The sequence below is a fragment of the Sturnus vulgaris genome, chromosome 1, assembly GCF_052056855.1.
Source record: "Sturnus vulgaris isolate bStuVul1 chromosome 1, bStuVul1.hap1, whole genome shotgun sequence".
Lineage (NCBI taxonomy): Eukaryota > Metazoa > Chordata > Aves > Passeriformes > Sturnidae > Sturnus > Sturnus vulgaris.
The window spans coordinates 122192688-122213784 of record NC_142243.1 but is presented as its reverse complement, the minus strand read 5'-3'; the positions used below and the strand labels follow the sequence as shown (position 1 = coordinate 122213784).

At 42.2% G+C, this 21097-nt stretch overlaps 1 protein-coding gene across 4 annotated transcripts in view; it reads right to left on the bottom strand.

The window, feature by feature from the left end:
* Positions 1–852: 852 nt before the first annotated feature.
* TRIM55 (tripartite motif containing 55) overlaps positions 853–21097 on the bottom strand; it is a 35281-nt gene continuing 15036 nt past the window's right edge. The window contains exons 6-11 of one of the 4 annotated variants that reach the window (XM_088166814.1): positions 20695–20717; positions 20474–20598; positions 19436–19659; positions 17297–17581; positions 14934–15024; positions 14545–14672 (exon numbers count right to left, since the gene is read on the bottom strand). In XM_088166814.1, coding sequence (XP_088022940.1) covers positions 14545–14672; positions 14934–15024; positions 17297–17581; positions 19436–19659; positions 20474–20598; positions 20695–20717 — 876 coding nt within the window. Of the gene's footprint in view, positions 2018–14544; positions 14673–14933; positions 15025–17296; positions 17582–19435; positions 19660–20473; positions 20599–20694; positions 20718–21097 lie in introns of those variants that run through there. The other 3 variants (XM_014872997.2, XM_014872998.2, XM_088166999.1) reach the window with 3 other exon arrangements.

Genomic DNA, 21097 nt, shown 5'->3' with positions numbered 1-21097 from the left:
GCCCCGGACGGGGCTGCCCCCGCCGCCACCCCCGGGCAGGCTGCTCCCGGGAACGGGGTGTCGAGGGGTGCCTCGGAGCTGCCGAATGCCACCTCTGCAGCCCCCCGAGGGGGCTCCCTGGCTCCTGCCTCTGTGGCCGGCATCGGGCAGCCACCTCCCACCGGGGAGCAGCGATGGGAAGGCGGTGAGGCCCTCCCGCATCTCTTTTGCGTTTTCGCATCCTTCCCGCACCCCTAAAGGACAGGTTCCTCCCTGCTTCGGCTTCCCCCGTCCCGACTGCGGTGCTCAAGCGGGATCCCTCTCAGGGGCTACTAGGGAGGCTGCAGTGGGTGTGGAGAAACTTCCCGGGAGAAGCTGGGGGAAATCTCCAGGACGACTGAGAGAAAATAGTAAATCCCTCACCCCGAACCAAATCCCAGGGAAAAGCTGCTCCAGCAACCGGAGGCGATGCGGTGGCGGTGCTGGGCGGCGCTCGCTCTCGGCTGTGAGAGTTCCAAAGCTTTGCGCGGAGCTCGCCTGTGCAGCCCTCCAAAACTCTCTCAGCGGAGTTTTCCAGGGAACGCTCTCCAGGGAAAGCAGATACCAGCGAGGGTTGATGTCACTCGGGCCGATAGCAACCGGTGTCCAGACAGGGGCTGACCCCACGCAGCCTGCTAACCAGTCTGCACTGCCAGCTCACCAGTCCTGCTGGGGCACAGTGCAGCCTGATGGCCCCACACAAGCCCCTGCCAAAACACTGCGCTAAGGGCCTGGCTCGGGGATTTGGGAAAGATCCACACGTAACCCTAGTGCAGAGCTTGACACCTGGTCCCCTATGGCACCAAGCGCTCCCGGCAGCCTGCCAATCTCTCTTAAACACTACTGAGTGTTGACACCCTACTCCCAGTGACAAAAATCAGAGTGCTGCCTTCACTGCAACTTGTAGAGCCTCTTTTAAGACACAAATTTGATTTCATTTGATGGCTCAACATCTGCAATGAACACAGAACAGGACAGTCAGCATCCGCCTTTTCTACAGCACAGCACAGGGGCTCGAAATGAAACCTTGAGTGAGCACCTGTGACCACCTTATTGCACTCTGGTTTCATGTAAGAACATGTCCCCTTTTGCACAAACACTGATGGCTGAGAAGACACAGACACAGGTTACAGCTGGACAGACTGGGCAGCACTTCAGCAACTGCCCCACATATTCAGAGCTGTGTGGGGATCTTGGCCAGTGCTTTTCATACGTGCATCTTCCTCACTCCTGCCACTGGGGCTCTTCCTTACAAATAATGTGTTTCTGCAAGCGTCATCTGTTGTGGTTTAGTAGGAAGAGCAAGTGCAAAGGAAGGAATGGCAGCTTCCTTCTTGCGTCCCGTGTTCAGCCTCCGCAGCCTGGGAGGCACCAGTACTGTTAGACACAACCCTGACTTGGGGCTGCCAAGGACATGATAGTGTCACTGAAGTCACCAGCACTGACAAGCGGGCACACAGGAGGATACTGAGGAGAAACACTGTTTTGGCAAAGGATGCTACTAGAGAATATCATACCAGCATTTTAGATAAGAACATTGGTGAAGTGTTTACACCTACGTGGGGACGTGCCATCAAGTGAGTTATAAAACACTAACAGTGCTCAGCCTAAAGCTGTGGTGATGCTTCTTCCTCCTTGGAATCAAGAAATTATTGGAAAACACTCTGACTACAATACATACAGTAATCTGTCCCCATGCTCCCCTCCCTCTCAGGTCTGTCAATTCAAGGGTATGATGTGGAGGTCAGCTGAGTTCCTAGGAATGGAACCTGCTCGGATGTCCCTTCCCAGGCCAGTTTCTTTGCTGACTGCAGGCAGGCTGCCTGCACTCACGGTCCTTCTGAGGAGAAGCACACCAGAAGCCAGCCAGAGTGAGTCATCATTCATTCAGTGAGTTCAACCAGGAGAAGGAGAAGACATGACGAGCCGGCTCGTCACCCCTCTCACTGCTCACGGGAGCTTCCTCCACTTGTCCTTGAGGGTGTGGTTCAGAACCAGGCTGCAAAGGAAGGAAAGGTTGATAAATGGAAGAGGAAAATATAATTGCATAAAAATCCGTAAGACTTCACAACATGCAGGGAAACAGAATGAAGTGGGAAAGAAAGGAAAAGGCAAGGAGCTAGGAAATTCGGGAAGGTAAGACAAGACTTCTAACACCAAAGAAGTCAGAGGGACTTCTGCATCTACCAGTGTCTGAGGAAGGATTAGGCTAGGTGAGCGTGTCGCATCTGTGCAAAGGGCTTAGTCCTGATTTGGACCTCTGGAATATTATTGCACTGAAGGTGATAAATGCCTGTTCAGAAGTGATCCTGAGCCAGCTTGGCTTGTGTAGCTGGGCCTCCAGATTGATGTGAACCAGAGCCAAATGTTATTGCCAGTGCATTGCCACTCAAAACGATACTCGTTCTGCTGTTATGAAATCTGCCTTGGAAGTGTTTTCTTTTCTTTTTCCTTTTAAGTCTTCTAATATTTATTTCACTTCAATTTAACTCAGATAATACAGAGATACAAACTTCAGTTTATATCCCTCTCTTTTTTTTTGCATAGGTATCCTACACTTACAGTAGAAAAAGGAATCTGGACATGTATACTTGAGCTGCTAATAAAAGGAATTTCTAAAATTAGTTGATATTTAACAGACCAGTGCAATAGGCAGAAATATTTTACTTGTTCCAGATCCATTTGGCAAAGAATGAAGACTGCTTTGTGATAGGATGAGAAACCCTATTAAAGATAAAATGTATTAAAATTGTTGATTTGCTAGCTAAGGGAAGCCTTGTGTCTTCATCATTAAAACTACAATTTAACTTGAGATATACGGGATTTTTTTCCCTTTGTATTTCTAGATGCACACATACATTATTGTACATTGCTAAAATTAAACCAGCCATGCTGCCAATGTTCTTTGTGCAGAAACCTCAGCATGATCTCAGGTGAGCTATTTGATGTCATACAACTCAATAGAGGGCAAATAACAAAGTAGTATCCTCTGAATTCCAACATCTCAATCATTTATAGAATTTTCCTAAAACAGAAAGTTACTAAAGCAGTGTTGCTAATAGACACATCCAGCAACAAACATTGAAGCAGGGATGCTTGTGATGAACTGAAGCATGGGATGGATGATTTTCTTAAGCATTTTTGTAAGTACTTACTGTTTTAAAGTGTACTACAAGAATAAGTAAGAACTAGTGGCGTGTTAAGTATTAATTGACTATTGGGCTTCATTCCAGTTACTACCTATTTAATTGTCACCAACAAACAAGGCAGCATGAAGGTATGAAAGGAAATAGATCACTGTTTTTTTATTTTTATCTAATTAGAATTCACAGTGTCATTTTTATCAAGATCCTTGATTGGTCTTGAAACAGCCTTATTAATTGAAACAGCTCTATTAATTTCAATGAAATATCTGAGAAACTGCTTTACTATTTGAAATGTGGACCAGTCTTTGACTTAGATTCATATTTTGAAAGCAAGGTAGTCATTGCTACTTACTGCAAAACCCAAACAGGGATCTTGCAGATCAAAATAGCTTTTGCTTGCTAACTTTATAATGTATTTTACTGAAACTACAAGCATGGTGAAAACATGGGAGAAACAGCTGCCTACTTGAATGCAAAAGCCCATTTCCAGCAATGTTGGTGAGAAGAGCTGTCTCCCAGACTCATGCAAAAGTATGGTAAAGAATTTGGCCCAGGGGGCCGGATCTTCAGCTGAAAGGCAGGTAGCTAATTGAGGCCTGATTATAGAAGATTTGCCTCTCAGCCCTGGAAAGCGCTGATTTCAAATCTTTCAACCTGATTACAGTCAATACACAGCTAGACTTTCTGAGTTATAAGGCCTTTGGCTCTCTCTTGATCTTGGTAGATGCACGAGTGTATGTGGTTTATTAGTATTTTGTGATGCTGAAAATTTTACCTTTATTTTTGAAGGGCAGTCAGAGTGCCTGGACTAGCTAAGATTAATTTTGAAACTAGTTGTACAATTTTGTGTACCAAGCCCTCAGCAGTGTGTGTAAGCAGGCATGGGATAACCCTCCTCACTTCTCACCCTGTAAAGGAATAGGACTGGCAAGAGGTCTAGAGGTTTAAAACACAATTCCTGCCTTTTTTTTTTTTTCCTTTAACCTACACTGGTACTTTGCCACTTCTCTGTTTCTCTTCCTGAGCAAGGAAGGCTTCCTGCCCTTAGCACTTCCAGGTGCTATTCTAACCAGCTACTATCCAAAAATTTGCATTAAATCAAGATAAACTTCGAAGCAAAGAACTATCTACTAGTTTAATGTTACGCTGTGCTTTATAGGATTTGGACCCAATACATAAGAAGAAAGCAAAATGCAATGACTTAGACTGGCAAGCTGACTGCATTACCCTGTTAACCAGTGCTGCTGGTACTGCATTTCAAGCAAAACAATCTTTGTCTGCATCACTGCCAAAACTGTATTTCATAATGTGTTAACTCCTTCATATTTTGCTGCGATGACATCTTCCTGTGTCAGCAAAACAATGTTGGAACTGCAGCACATTCCCACTGGGTTTGGCTGGATGAAGCATTTGCTCCCTGCACCTTGCCGGACTCAGCAGGCTGCTAGTCTGCAATACCTCGATGTGCCTTTCCAAGACCAATCATTTTCCATCACACCCAGCCAGGAGTGAAGCAAGCACAAAACTGACAGTAGGGCCATTACTTGGCTTTTAGGCTTGTGTTTTCACACCTGTGGCACTTCACTGTTTGTCTCTGAATCATACAGTGACTGAGGTATGCTCTCTTTGTGTGAAACAAGGTGCAAGCAACTTTGTCCATATTATTAAGTCCATTCTTCCCTTCCGACAGCAGCCCACACATCTCAGAGTTACACGGTGTGCTGGAATTGTCCAAGACAAAGATTTCAGCTGTAGATTTTAGAGAAAAAGACCTGTTTTGAACCAGGCTGTGACTGAGAAAGACAGAATGCAGAAGAAGGTCACTGGGATTAAATACTTGACCACTCTGTAGGTCCTTGTAATCTCACGCTGGATTATCTTGCTCTCCCTGTTACTGCAACCCTACTGGGCTCCCAGAGGAAAGCTCAGCGCTGAGCATGGCACAGCCCTTGCCATATGCCTTTAGGACAGTCCAGATTCAACACTTCATTGTGTCAGTCCATTGCTGTTAGGTAACTTGTCAAGCTTCTACCTGAGTTTTATCTTTGCCTTGGAGATCTCGTGGGTAGGAGTTGTTTTTCACATTACCTAGAATAACAAGTCCCAACCCTTTGGGTCCCTAAAAGTAATAAGGAATAACTAAAGTGTTTACCTCAGATTACATTAATCACATTAAGCCAATGCTGAGAGAGTGCTGAATACTTACACTTTGATTTATGTTTTCCCCTGTGGTGTCGAGTGACATCAGATGGTGCTTTCAATAAGCACCAGGAATTTTCACCAGGCCAGCTCATGAAGTGGGGAGAGAAGTACACCATACATGACTGATGGTTGGTTTTGTTTTTCCCATAAGCAAAGTCCAAGCTGGAGTTTACATGCCAATTCTATGAAGGTGCTGAGCAACCACAACTCCCACTGAGCAGCCATTCAGCACTCCTCAGCATCTGGCACGCTAGAATTTGCATGAATAAACAGTATAAGGATCTCAGAGCTGAGCCTGATGAGTTGTTCCAAAGTTGCAAATATTCAGCATCTTTCAGTATTTGCTTCCTTAAGCAGGGCTCTACTTAAATCTGTATAAGGTTCTTGTAAAAGGGTGTGGAGACAAGGAAAGAAGTCAGTGGGATGCTTTGTCATAACATTTTCATTTATTAGGTCCCAGCAGTTATCCTATTTATGCTGGGGAAAATAGGTAGACTAGGCCTTTTAGATATTTGAAATATAATGAAGTCTATACATTGTTTTCTGCTTTACCAGCACTAACCTCCGTAGCCTTTAGGTACAAAGGCTGGGATCTGTATTGACAAATTTTAGTCATCCAGAAACAAGATATCCACTCAAGCAAACTCTATTCATCCTCTCTAATGGGAGTGATTAGAGAAAGGCACAACAAGAGGGTGATTTTTCCCATCCTCAAAGAAGTGGATTGCCCTCTGGAGGTACCTGATTCTTTCTACTGACTCTACAGACACTCTGGGTGACAGGGTTAGACTAGATCTGGCTTTTAAGCAATTACACAAGGAAGATTCCAGCCAAGTATTTCAGGATATCAAAAAACTCCTTGAAAGGAATTAATAACTTTGACTGCAGTATTATTTTACAAGATCACAAACTCTTAAATTTAGGAAGAGGGGAGGAAAGGTGAAGGGCTGAATGGCTTCACAGTCCACTTAAATGCAGATGGATGAGGTGGTTGGTTACAACCTACACAAATGTTTTCTGGAGCAGCAATCCTAACCAAAAGCAGGTTCTGCCCCTTGGGTCCTCGTTCACCTCTTCCTTCTTTGGTTCCATGGTTCACTGCCCATTTGCATTGCTGCAGCTCTTTGAAGGGCTGTGCTAAGAATGGGAATGTCACTGGAACAACGTCAATTTTTTGGTAGGTTTTTTTGAGGTGAAGGAAGATATTTTTAAACCTGGATCATTTGAATGATTTCATTTCAGCACAGCTCAACAAACAGTTGCCTCAGCACAAATGCCCTGTAAGCAGTGGCATCTGGGCAGCAATAAGAGTCAGGACCATTTGGCAAGAAAACTCCTGAATCACTTTTTCTGCCAGGGGAAAAATTGGATCCACACCCTTAGAGGCACATGAACTACCCAGTGCCTTTGCACCTCCTCTTTATCCAGCAGGAGAGCAAGGGTGGGAAAGTTAGGAAGTGTGGGTCTTAGAGAGAGAAGCAGTGAAAATAGAGGTTTCTTGCTTCCAGGGTTTCTGTAGCCTCAGAAAATGAGCTAGAAATTGAATTTAATTCCCATTTTTAGCTGGCTTGTTTAGAAACAACCCCCAGTGTTGACAAGAACGGGCATGATTAAAAAATGCTAGCTGGTTGCAAAGCAATCACATAATCTGTAGACTATGTTTATCTGCCTCAAATGTCAAGTGTTACACTTCTGGCACTCAACACTTCCAGGCAGCGGAAACAAAGGGAGCACAACAGGTTATTTTTAAATAGTTTAAACTTTAGTTCAAGCATTTTGTTTTCATATTTTTATGCAGTCTAGCTCCTTCAGCATAACACCTGGCAGCTGTCACGTATATCACAACAATATTGTTTCAAAGGCTGCTTATTTTGCATGGATCTTTTTTATCAGTGGGAATCAACAGAGCATTCTCCATAATATTTGCTACAATTACCTGCCACAGAAATACCTAAGGTACCAGACAAAATTATATGCACAGACAAGCTCCATCAGACATCAGAATTAGACATATCACTCTCTTAATAGTGGTCAGTAATGAATTTTTAGAAGTTCATTGCGAGGAAATGCCTTTCTTCAATAGATCATCACTATATTACAACTAACATTATGTAGATAATGTCTAATGCCTCTTACATAATGATCTCAAAGTGATAAAATATATTTTAGAGGAAAACAGTGCAACTGGCTTATTTTGGTACAGGTTCCACACATCTCCCACAGGAAATGGAGGTCCAGACACTTGAACCTGTGTGGGAAACTGCATTAGAGCATGGTGTGTAAGAGCTGCTTTCTTCTCAGCATTACTTGGGATAAATGAAATACAGTTCCCTTATATGAATCACCTATTTTTTTCATGACTCAAAGAAAAAAAGAAAGAAATAACATACCTGGGTAATATTTGACCCATTGCTGTACCTCATTGATCCAACTTTTTATTGAGAGTAATTAACTACATATTTGCATGAAACCTAGTCCTGCTACTATCCAGGAAAATGAAGGAAACCCAAGAGGAGAGTCTTAAAAACACCTGACTATTGAGTCTGCATGATCAGAGCAGTCTGTCCTGCATCTATCCACATCATTCTTCATTCCTCTCTGAGTGAAGGCTTTTTGGGACCTCCTGATCAATCAGCTTTTTACCATTTCTGCTCACTTGAGCCCTGCTGGAGAACTGTCTAGCAAAGAAAGGATCATACTGGGAGGCTGCAGGAGTAAGTGCTGATCATGTAGCACTTAGTGGTCACCAGTGCCAGGAAGTTATTCATGAATACCAGTCCTTCCCTCTTCCTCCTACTCCTGCTTTGTCACACAAATAGATATGAAATCAGATGAACAAGTTAAATGTGAAGTAAAGACCTTCCAAGAATTTCTCCACAGCAGTAATCAATCTAATCCATGTTGTAGAAACTTTGTTTTAGTTTCCAGGGAGAAGCAGCAAAAATTGTAATGGTTTAATGTCCTGTCTGTCTCTGTCAGGCAGTCTTTCCTTTGACTAATACGGACTTTTGTACATCAAAGCTTTTTCTTCCTCTGCAAATGGCACTTTTGCAAATCCAATGAATGACACAGAGTGAAGTTCAGGCTGTGATTCACCCTGGAGCTCCATTCATGGGATCAGATAACAGAGCCAGCATAGCTCCGAGGTGTGTAGACATACACATCCCATGCTTGGAGGCTCATCCTGTGCTGCTCACATCGTGAGTGACTGAGTGACCCGGGCTCTTGTGAGCGTGCAGGGGGTGAGAGTGGTGTATGTGAGCTGTGGACACAGCACAGCTCCTCTGAGACACAAAACCAGGCGAGGTGCAGGACAAAAAGCCGGATTGTCAGCTAAAGCAACTTGTTGCCATTCCTTAAAGCCACCACATAACAGAAAAAGAAAGTCTTGGCCACAGTTACAACATTTTTCCCCTCGTCAGCTGTTGCTGCTACCGCCTTTTACTTTGTGTGCTCATTTTTCCATGTCTCCAGTTGCCTGAATCTGCTCCTTACTGCAACCACAGCAACTGAAGCTGTTATCCAAGCTATGACTCTGCTCCAAAACTCCAAAATTGCTCAGTGAGTAGCACTGTGATTGCCCAGATGGATGTCTGTCACGTCAAATCTCACATTGTAATCTCTGCTTGCCCGTTAGCAATGCTGGCCTGCTTGCACAGCACTCAGCCAAGTGATGAGCAAGATATTAAATCAAGCCTCCTTCTGTCTATCTCACACTGTTCCCAGGTGAAATCCAGGGAAGCTGTGATAAATTCTGCTCTTAGAGCTTTGGATTCAGTCACAGTTATTGACCAGGTATTGACAGGGTGTAGAGTACAGATTGCAGTCACTGTCACCAGAGGCAAGCTTGGAACTGATCTGCATCTGGGCTCAATTTTTTTTCCAAAATAAATTTATTTATTTTATAAAATTAAAATCTGAAATTGTGCATAAATATAAAACTGAATGTATTTTAAAGACAAATCTTTTGCCAGATGTTGGAGAGGCTCATCAGCACTAATGGGGGAAATGACAGCTATGTTTTCTCAGTAAGGAATTTTGTAATAGAATCAGTCATACAGCAAGTGTTTCATCATGAACAAAAACCACTTCTGTGTACAGAAGTGCTGAGCCAGGAGTGCTCTGAGTGACTGATCTGTATTTTGATCACCACCTTCAGTGGCTGAGATAGACTCAGGCAGATTTTATAGGGTGCCCCATAAATTGAAAAGAGCAATGAGAAATTCAATCCCTTATCCTCCAGGACTGTGAGATCTTCATTTTCTGTTCAGTCAAAGGCTTGATGTCTGTGTTTGACATCCATAGCATGGTTTGAACATTGCAGCACCTCTTGGCTGGCAGCCAGGGATAACAAGGTTTTTTAATTAGTCACTGGTCAATTACTTAATGACCTGAAGATCATTGCAAAGATGCCAGGAATATATATCACCTGAAAAGAGATACAAGACTGAATCATCACTGTTTGATATGTCTGTCTCCCTATTTTCCATTTAATTTTGGCTGCACATGCAGCCCCCTGGTCTTTATCTCCATTTTAAATGCACAGTAGGTGGGCACTGCAGGGTGCTGCAGTCCAGCCCCTTGCCTTCTCATAAGGTTGGAAGCCCTGCAAGTGCAATGATACCCTATCCAAACATAGGGGCTCAGGCCCTGATAACTAATTATCACCACTGGGATTTTCAGTCAGATAGGCTGACATTTAAATATTGATCCATTTTTAATGGATACAGGACTACCATGCTGCTTTCCAGGGCTGAGTGAGTGGCTGCACTGAAAGCCTGGGCTGTCTCAAGGCAGCAAGACAACTAACCAAATATTCCACAAGCAGATTGTTTGTGCAGTTGGGACATACATCTACCATAATGTGATGTAAACCAGCAACAGTTCATCCGTGATTAAAAAGTGTTTTTTGTTTACATTCTATTTTCCTTTCCAAACTCCTTAAGAATGAGCAGAAAGAGCGATGCTTGAAGGAGGAGGCTGAATGGAGGTAGAATTCAGTATTTGAATGAGCTAATCACAGAAAGACAATATCTAGGTGAGCCGAGCCTGGCTTTATATTAATTTCAACAGGAAAAATAATTTTGTCCAAACTGTCATTGTGGAGATCCTTTTACTAGTAATAGACTGAAAAAAATGAAATATCCATAAATCAGATGGTATCTATGACTCACCAGACAACCAGCAGAGCAGACTATTTGAGGGAAAACTTCAGGTGAAGTATTTGCCACTCATATTAATTATGAGAAAGTGTTGTCTGAAATCTGGTTTTAATGCATTGCCCTCACGACTCATCACTGCTGCCTCTGAATCACTCAGATAATTCTCAAAATTAAGGGAGCGGGAGGTGTTAAAAGAGGAGCATTCAAGACTTTCCTGATTTCCTCTGCATGTATTGCCAAACTGAGGGGAAAAAAATTCACCTGAAGAACAAAGTCAAGATACAAAATGGAAATTTACAGGCAAAATTTGCCACCAACTGAACATCAGCCAGAGTGGCCACAGACAGCTGCTGTCATTGAGTCCCAACCCACTGAGTCAAACTACAGAGAAGCAAAGGCAGAATTTCTTGACTGCTGAGTTTTTTGCATCTAGTGTTTGTCCTATAGTTCAGGTACCAGCTGAAAGCTTTTTTTCCTTCCCAGGGTGAAATTTAAGAGATGTTTAGGAAGAAGATTGAAACAGAGTTTGATTTGGACCTCTATACCAGCTGATTCAAGGGTCTCCTACAAAAAGCTCAGCTTCATGGAGGACAGATGACTCATTTTCATTCAGTCAAACCTTGCAGATTTTTTAATGGTACAGGAATAAACCCATAAATTTTCTACCTAAGGAAAGGTAAAATACAGGTATATAAAGACCTAGATTGCAAAATACCAAGTTGATTTTTGCTGTCTGCATTCCTGGATCTTTCATTAGCACTAAACACACTTGTTGCAGGGAGCAGAGAGTCTTTGGAGCAGCAGCTGGTGTCTTGGAAGAGAGCTACCTGGGCCATGCCTGTGGCTGATGCTAACAAACTTCTTGTTTTGCTCTGTGTGAAACTGTGGGACAGCTGTGTTGGGTGGGACAGAGGGAATGGAGACCCTTTCTTGGCACTATTCCTGTAAGATCCAGCCTTGCAAGGCTGCCTTCACCTGAGCAAGAATCCCTCTTGGAACAGCTGGCTTAAAGTAGGTACTTGTCTTCCTTACCTGAGCAGACTAGCAAGACTGATTTTCGAATTTGGTGAAGAGAATATTTATTATTTGTGTTTTGCTGCCATGCTTGTTCAAACATTCCAGAGCAGTGCTGTACTAAAATGTGGGACCACGCCTTTCATACCCCGATGGAAAAGTGGAGGTATGTGAGCAAAGAGCACAGCGTAATCTCTTGGCCTTATTTTGGTTTTCAATGATCTTATTTTGTCCATGTTGTCTGCATATTGACATGACAACCAATCAGCTAAAACTTAGCTAAATACTGACCTCTTTGATGTGATTTAAAGCTGCCTCATGGAAAAAAATGGAAGGATCACCAGCTGAAATTGAAATACTCAGAAACAGGGCAAAGAGAACTACAGTACATGAATACAGAGAGGACTGTTCTTATGGTAATTCTGGCAGATGGCATAAGGTGGCAAGCAAGTAATAGAAAATTTAAAAACTAATGAAACAAGATTAGCATAGGCCATTCCATTAGTATTTCTCCTCCCAAACAGTTCAGTCCTGATTATATTTTATATCCTCATGGAATTAAAGCACAGTACTTGCTGGCTGCAAAGGGAAATTAGATCAGGCTACTGTTTGTGGATGATTAACTTACATTTCCATTCAGACTTAATGCATATGCTGAAGTCCATTGGAGCCACAGAGAGACCCTTTACTTATGGGGAATTTGAGCAAGAGAATTCAGAGTCCACTATTTCATCCTAGGTAAATAAACTGTGTAACCACAGCCAGAGACAAACCAAGACTTTCATGAATGCTCACAAATTTACACAGTTTCACTGCATGAGAGATGCTGCTGACAAAATATGATTAGGGAAAGTTGTGGGACTCCAAGGTCTGTTTCTCCCATGCATTGGAACTTGCTAATGTCTGTCACCCACACATCCCTCCCCATGGTGGCAAGGCAGTTCATTGATTTTTTATTCCTGCTCCCTGTGTTGTAATCATTAGCTGCTGGTTGTCATCTCCAGAAGCCTCAGATCCCCCCACCTTTGGACATGGAACAGAGGCAGCTGGCTTGGGAGCAATGTCACCTCACTCTCAGCAGGCAGGTGGAAGAGATGCCAAGTGAGAAGCAGCTGCTGCTGCTGCTGAACTCTCTCTTACTGGAGATGCTTCTCATTCTCCATCAGAGGCAGAAGCAGCCTGTGGTGACCACACTGCTGACTTAGGCACTCCCTGAAGAAGGATGAAGCTGTCTAATGCAGAGTTATCTATTTTGTTCATGCTGAATAATCTTCTTTTGGCCCTTCTTACACCAAGCAATCTGTACACCTGTGGGCTGCAACTCCTGTTGCCTTATCCCTGATGCTACACCCTCCCACACTCTGGAGGAAATTTATAGATACGTCAACACAATTTCTTAGAGTGAAACAACTCTTTAATAAAGTAAATGTTGGGAATTAATAGGGGAACTGCTCTCTTTTTGCTGCTGAAAACCAAGGAAAACCCTATTGGTGCATTCTATTAAAAGAGCCTGAAAATAAATTATATGCTGCTCTTATGATGACAGCCATACAGATTTATATTATTATTATAATAAATAATTATACAGTTATTCAAAGTAATTTTGTTATTTGGCTTTCAGGGGCTTATCACCCAAAGGAACAAGGACAAAGGACAAAGACCTGATCTTTCATATGAAAGATAAAGATTCATAAACTGTCTAACCAGCCACTTCACTATGCATGGAGAATAAAACCATTTTTATGCAAATAGAAACTGAGACCAAAATGTATTTTTCCTTCACCTCCTTTGTACTTCATTAATAAATAAATCATAAAGATGCCACTGGAGACCACATAGAAGAGGTCTCAAATGGTAGAAAAAAGAGCTCTCTGCATTTGTCTATTTTTAATTTCAAAAGGTATTCCGAATTTATAAAAGAAAGGGGAAAGAAAGCATACTGCTCTTCACATGCCTGATTTCCCAGGAGTAAAAACAACCTCTATGTCCTTTAGTAATAATACAACAAATTTTCAAAAACAAACACAAGTAAATGAAGATTAAACTATGATCCGTGAACTTAACTGAGATTCGCATTGTCCAAAGCTCTTCAAACTCAAATTACTACCAGACAGTGAATCTTTTTGGCTAATTTATGCAACTAAAGTTTAGATGATAGCTTCTTCCCTCTCCCTTTTCATTTTTTTGGATGGAGAGACATTCTTCAGTCATAGTGCTGGAAGTTCTACACGTAAAAGGTAGAAGATGAATAATAATTTGTCATTTTTCATAGATGTTCCATATCGGGTACAGTTCTGAGAGTACAGTGTAGAAAGTGAGCAGGGAAAACCAATCATCTTTGTGTTGAATAATAGATCAACATTGAATTTGTCTGTCATTTGAACAAATACCCAAAGGTAACTACAGTTGTTTTGAGTCAGAGGTTTTTAGTCTTCAGTAAACAACATAAAATATCCCAATTGTAATACAGAATTCTCTGTACATCAGTCATATCACACTGAAAATTGAACAAGCATGTATGTTTTAGCTAAGAGGGGCACAAATTTTGAGCTGGAAGAACTAAGTCATGGATATTGTCTACCAAAAAAAGGGGTTACTCCAGAAGAGATGTTACAAAATAGTTAAGGTTTAGATTACACAATTTGTATGTGGGACAACTTCACTTGGAAGTGAAGTTCTTAGTAGATATTTCAGCTCTTATTGTGACCTAAGGGAAAAAAGCCTTTGTCTAAATTGGGTGAGATTCCTGTAAATGCTGCATTTTGGGGCCGTGATTGGTACTCCATGCTCACTGGGAATGTGGGGGAGATAGATTTGAGTGCCTGTGGTGGGACCTGAAGGGAATGTGGGATGTGCTGTGTGAGCTGGGACCCTTTCCACTACTTTCCATGGGGACTTCTGGAGAGTGGAGCTCAAGCCATTCCACCCAATGGAGCACAGGTGATTTGCTTGCTGTGATAATCCTGGCAGCAGGATTATTCAGTGGATTTGTTTTCCTGACCTTAACCCTTCTGATGGCAATCATTACTCTCCAACTCTTCCTCCCCTACTTGCTGGACTGAACAAACTTGGTGTTCTTCACATCTGTCAACCAACAGGTTCTCCATCCTGCTAGTCATCTGAACAGCAACTGAAATACAAGCCCATATATCTGCAAGAGTAAATGTCTCTTTTCATTTTGAACCGGGGAAATGCAATGTTTAACCATGCAGGAGTAAGCTGAAGGGTGGCATGTGTGAGGAGGAAGAAATTATTTAGGCAGCTCATATTGTGGACTAGCATGATGTTTTTCGATGGGAAGAAAGGGAAAAAATCCTTTAAAGCTATCTAGGAACATCACCAGATACACTGTTTGCACTGTTAGTTAATGGTAAAATGAAATATTTCCTACCCATGAAAGTACAAAGCATGTATTGAATCAGATTCCAAAGACGATGTAGTATGATAAGAAATGCCAAAAGTGTTATGCAGAATGCTAACTCCTGTGAGAAAATAAGAAGAGTGCTTCACCAGTGTTGTCATCACATGAACTAGTCATTATCACTATGTTCCGTGAAAAAGCTCTGTTTCCACAGCACTTTTCCGTGATATACTTTAATTAGAGGAGGGGAGTAAATACAGTGGTGTGAAGAACATTAGCTGGGGTTTAAAAAAAAAATAGGGGAATATAGCATTTCAGAGTGGGTTGTGTAAAACCACATGCAGGAAAAATACAAAGTTGAAGTTCACATACTTGAAAATGATCACAGCCCCACGACAGCAGTCATTTCCTTTGTGACATAGACACATCTCAGCTCAGATCCTTAAATCTGACCACAGCATCATCTCATGGCATCACCCTCACTTGTCTGCTCTCTCACTCTGCTTTTTCTATTCTTCTGCACTTTTCTGCTTCTTGTGCTTTCCCATCTCTTGCTCTGTCTCCAGCCCATCGGCAATCTCATCCTCAGCTGTTTCCCCTGCTTCTTTCTCCCACTTCACCAGAACCATGAGCTACTCTTCTCAACATCCTCCTCCTTCTTCCAAAATGTCAGTGTCACCTGTGATCTGGGAAAATATTGAGATGCAGCACCCCCAAACTCACATGCCAACAGGAACCAACATCTTTCCTATGTGCCTGTTTTTGCTCCTGGTACTCAATGAAGAAAGCTGGGTACAAGGCTGCTGTTCTTTTTCAGACAGCTGCCCACATCAAATACAAGTTTTGTCCTTTTTCTTCTTGTTGTGGCTGAGGGATGCACCACTTAGGCAAGCTCCCAGGAAATTAATCTAGTACAGCATTTACTTTTCTATGGTGAGGTTAGGCTGCCTGTTCATCAGTGTAACTGATAAGAAGAAGCAGCACCAATAAATTTTACTGTGAATTGACTTTTTGCCAGCTCATTTCGAGTATACTTAAGAAGACAATATCATAGTAGATTTGATAATTTTAAAGTAATTTTGTTTTCAATTCCACTTAAATATTCTCAAATCAAACCCTGACTTGAAAAACAGACACTGAAATCTAGTGGTCAAATGCTGCTTTTGTTAAAAAGTCAGCAAAATCAGTCATCAAATCCAAGTGTCACTGACTGAAACTTCTAGAAGACAAGTGCCCCTTTTATCAGATCTCTGTGAACTCCTAACTTTTTGCCTGGCACATGATTGTTTATCTATTGTCATACAATCTGTAATTGTTGACTACCTAGCTCCTTATGTATGCTATATAGTCATCTCCAGACTTAAAGGAATCAGCATGAAATACTTAATATCCACTTTTGCTTTCTGTCACACACATATTCATAATCTCCTCTCATTGCACACATACAGGTAATTGCTTTGTTAAAACATGCAGCTAGAACCTGTAAATTTTGATGTTCAATTTACAGTGTGCTGCTCATGGGTTGGTCACCAGACACTGGAGCAGGACCTGGTGTGATGTGCAAATCCTTGCACAGCTCCCTCAACTCTGCTATTTATATCTTTGGCCCATGTGGAATTTGTATACATGTGCTGAAGGAAGATTATTCAAATTCAGGTTGTACCAACTCTAATATTGTCATTTTAAGGAAAACAACCTCCTGTACTCAACAAGTCAATATCTGTTATCCTCATGCTGCTGAGTGTCTAACACTGAATTGAAATGTTTTCTCTTCATGCTCTCGTTTAATCAAGTCTCAAGAATCCTTGGAGCAAACTCTCTGCCACAGATCTGAACCCAGGAAATCACACTCCCTACTGAGAGGCAATCAAACACACAAGAAGGCTCTGGGTGTTTGCATAGCTTCATGTTCCCATGGGGAAGCACTCCAGGTGCAGCCACAGAGCTGCAGAAGGCGAAGCCAAGCCATAGCTGCTCAACCAGTCCTGGTGGGACAGCACATACACGGACTGTCAGCAGGTGATGAGAGTAATCTCATGCACAGGATTTCTCTGGCACTAACACATGCAAATATCTGATGTGCACTGGCCCCTCCAACAGCTCCTGTGCGTGAGTAACTTGGATAACAGCTGGCACAAGCAAGGTGCACTGGCAGGTAAGCACAAGCAACCACCAGCATGCTGCTTTGAAGCTATAGTCAGCCTGTCACATATTGAAACCATCTATAAATCCAGCGGATTTGCTGCAACGACAGTTTGTGCTGTTTTCATATGTTTGAAATTGTTCTTATTCTTTAGCATGCAGAGGAAAATGAAGCCACATTTTCCTTAACAGTTGCTGTTCCCGCCTTGCTGCATGTCACAGCCCTCTGGGGTGACTTGGGAAGCACTGACCTTGGACGTCGCTGCAGTGGCATTACTTTCCTTACCACTCCCTGGTGCACTCTCCTCGATTGTTGCTGCTTCTGTCGGGGCTTCTGCCTTCTTTGCACTTGTTTCCAGAGAAACAGGAGTCCCTACTTTCCCCAGCCCACTCACCGGGCTTGGACTGCTTGCTTGCCGTGACTGTGATTTATACCAGCTAGGGTAAAACAAGGGGTCGGTGGTTTCTGCTGTGGCCGGCACTTGAGTGTCAGACTCAGGAGTCTGTTGAGAACCACTTGGTGTCACAACAACATCCTTAATCAGGACAGATAAAGAGAAGAACAAGCAGAGTGCACCACGTTACCTTCCTGCTGTAGTCACATTGTTCTGCATGTTGTGTTTGTTAGATATCACTGCAAGGCATAGATTTGTCCTACTAATATGATCTGAAAGAATTGCAATCAAAATGCAAAGTAAAAGCAACTATCATTTGAATAACACAGACAAGAGAAAGAAAATAAATGAACCCTAAAATAGAACAGGAGGGTAAAACTAACTGGGAAGGGCGTGCTAACTGAGAAAGGAGTGAGCAAGGGGTTCCTTAATTCAGATAAACCCTCAATTCAGCTCTAAAAACTTAATAAATTCTGCGTAAGAGCCTCATGAACCCATACCAGCCATGAATAACAGGTCAAAAAATCGCTTGTTGGGTTTTAGGTTAAGAATAACATTTTTGCCAATGAGTTTGTTGATCTGAGCAGTCAGAAGAAAGGGAATACTGGAGAGAAGCATTTGCCCATGAGCCTTGCCATCAATGCTGTAAGTCAAGCACTGTTGCTTTGCAAGGAAGAGGAGCAGCCAGATGAACTGCACCTCTCTACCTGCATCAAGCTCTTGGGGTTTCTGCACACACAGTGTGCTACCACCACTGCATTTCTGCTTTGCCTTTTTACACCAGAAGGCAAAGCCCCAAATACAGGTATCCCCCACACCACAACACCCATATACCATGTCTGACTCCACGCCTAGATATCTCCTAATGGCATTTTACAATTTCTAGAGTAGCATGCTGTACCTTTCTCACTTTAGCCTTAGAAATTAGAGAATTCATATTGGTGGGCAGAATTACTTATGTCTAGTTCTTGGTTGCATAAAACCTTGTATCAGTTAAGGAACGCAAGTTTAGTTAAGTCAGTACAAATCTTCCAGTTTTAATTAAATCAGTAAAGCCTGCTTTAAGACCATCTTCACATGACTGGTGAAAACTCACACTTGTTTTTAGGTCAAAGAAAGAATTAATATATAGCATTTGTTTTTACTTGTTTTATGTGGAGAGCTTGCTACAATCAAAGATCCTTTGTGTGCTTTCTTGTTTTTACATAGGGCTCCTCAAATACATTCACAGCAGCCTTTAGCTCCTTAGCAACTTCACTGAGTAAATTGTCTAAGAGGAGAATTTGCTAAGTTAATGGTATGTAAGGCAAACTACAGTAGCACATGAAGTATATTTTTAAATATATGTTTTTTAGAATACAGCAATTATGGTCTCATTCTAACCAAATTCCCTAAGAAAAGTGTTGGCCTAAAATAGTCACACCTTGAATCTGTTTGCTGTTAGGTTGTAAGAGGCAGTTTCCTCTCCTGTTTGGTGTATGATATTCCTGCATCTACCTAAACATATCCCAAGGATGATCAGAGCAGAAGGCAGCAAGCACCATTCACAGAAAACAGATTAGAAGGATAATCTGAAAACTGGTGGTGGAAAGCTTCCTAAATCCAGAGGGAATGCCAAATTCTCTTAGTATAGATATTTTAACAATCATCTCATTTTTAACAGTTAGTCTGAGTTAAATCACAGCAAGCAGAACATTCGTTGTAATGCACTAAACTCCCCAGTGGAGTCCTTTTTATTTATAACTTATGTATCCCATATATATCTTAATTTATCTACCAGATAATTTTCTGCTTATCAAGTGATAGACACACAAGTGGAAGTAAAGTTCTATATATGTGTACAAGGGCAATAAATAATTTTTTCCCTCCAGTGCATCGACTCCCTTAGCCCTGCTCCTCCCTTATGGTGCCCAGAGGACACAGGGGAGCATTTTCCAGCTCTGCCAGGTGCACTCAGCATAGCTGGCAGGGCAGTGGGGCAGCAGAGACATTTACCTGACCAGCTGAGGCAGCCAGCACTGGCGCTGGAGTGGGCTCAGCCAGGGGCTCTCCCCCTGCACTCTGTGCTTCAGGATCCTGCTGAGGTGGCTGTGGTGCTCTCTCTGCCCCTTCCTCTTCTACCTCTTCCTCCTCTTCCTCCTCTCCTGATGACTCTGTGTGGACTTCCCCCAGGCCTTCGCCATCCTCTGTCTCCTCCTCTTCTTCTTCTTCCTCTTCCTCTGATTGGACACATGTAAAAGGATAGGTTGAGCACCATGTGAAGATGGCTTCAGTCTTTAGGTAATTAAAAAGCCATTTGCAATTGCACAGCAAAGTCTCTGACAATCTTCTGCCTGGCAGAGAGGGTGTTGGTGAGGAGCCTGCTCCCACCAGCCTGGACTGGGCACCACCATGGAGCTGCCAGCAGGAGCCTTGGGGCAGGAAAGACACTGAACACACATGGTTAAAATCTTAGCTGGCCCTTCCCATAGGAAGGAGAATATAAATTCCCATCAATGCAGTTATCCTCATGAGGGATGTGCAGCACAGCACTGCACGTTTGGGGAAGAGGCTACCTGGGATCTGTCATGAGAAAAGTCTTTCTGCCAGTTCTAGGTATATGTTTGTTTTAATGCCATTGAAGCTGTCCTCATAATTCTTTACCAGGTCAGTGCTTTGCAATGCAGGACTGGAGGTTTGAGACACCAACATACCTAAACCAGACTGTCAAACCTGGTCAAACCATTGCTTTTGTGCCATCTGACATATCCTGTGGTCTGCAGTTATGGCTCAGGCTGTTTCCAGAGGGAGGCCTCTAGCACTGGATTTTCTTTAGTAAAATCACGCTAGTTATCCTAAAAAATGTGCAGGGCCATCCTAGCACTTCAGAGAAATAAACCTAGATTTGATTATAGTTGATACATAATGCTCTGGTTACATTTTGGCATAGAGAGAAATACCTGATTCGAGGTTTCCTACTTGGTGTCATCATGTGAATCACACACAGCTGCTATATAAGAACAAAATTTTGGTGAAATTAATCAAATTACATACCTCTGTCAAAATCAATTTCTCGTATTATTTTTTCTTCTCTACTGAGGTTCACTGTGAATTGGTTCATATTTTCATACCCATCCTCTATTTTTTCCATTTGAAATCCTTTAGAAGCTTCAGTAATTCTAAAATAGAGATTGGTTATTGGCATTGGATTTGAAGAAAAATTTAAAAATTGGGATGTTTATAAAAGCCAAGAATTTTCAAGTTTAAATACTTACTTTTGTAGCAATGTTTTGGCATTCTGTGGAAACAAAAAAGAAGTAACTGACATCTCAAATGATTCAATTTTTTCAGAGATTTTATGCATTGAGGAATAATTCTTACACTGGCAGTTTCTAAAAGCACTAATAGGGATTTCATAACTGACAGCCATGACATCTAGGAATGAGATGGACTATGGATGGTAATTAGTATACAGCTGAGTAAAACTTGTAGTTCTTCAAAGATGTTTTAATTAAAATGGTTCCCTATTAATCTCTCTTAAATTTTCAGTGAGAAAACAGAAGAGAAAAAAAAAAGTAAAGGTACCAAAATGTAACTTAGCACATAAATTACTGAACAGTTAATAATTTTGTGAATTTACAAGTGAAACTTGTAATTCTCAGAAGTTCATGTACACAT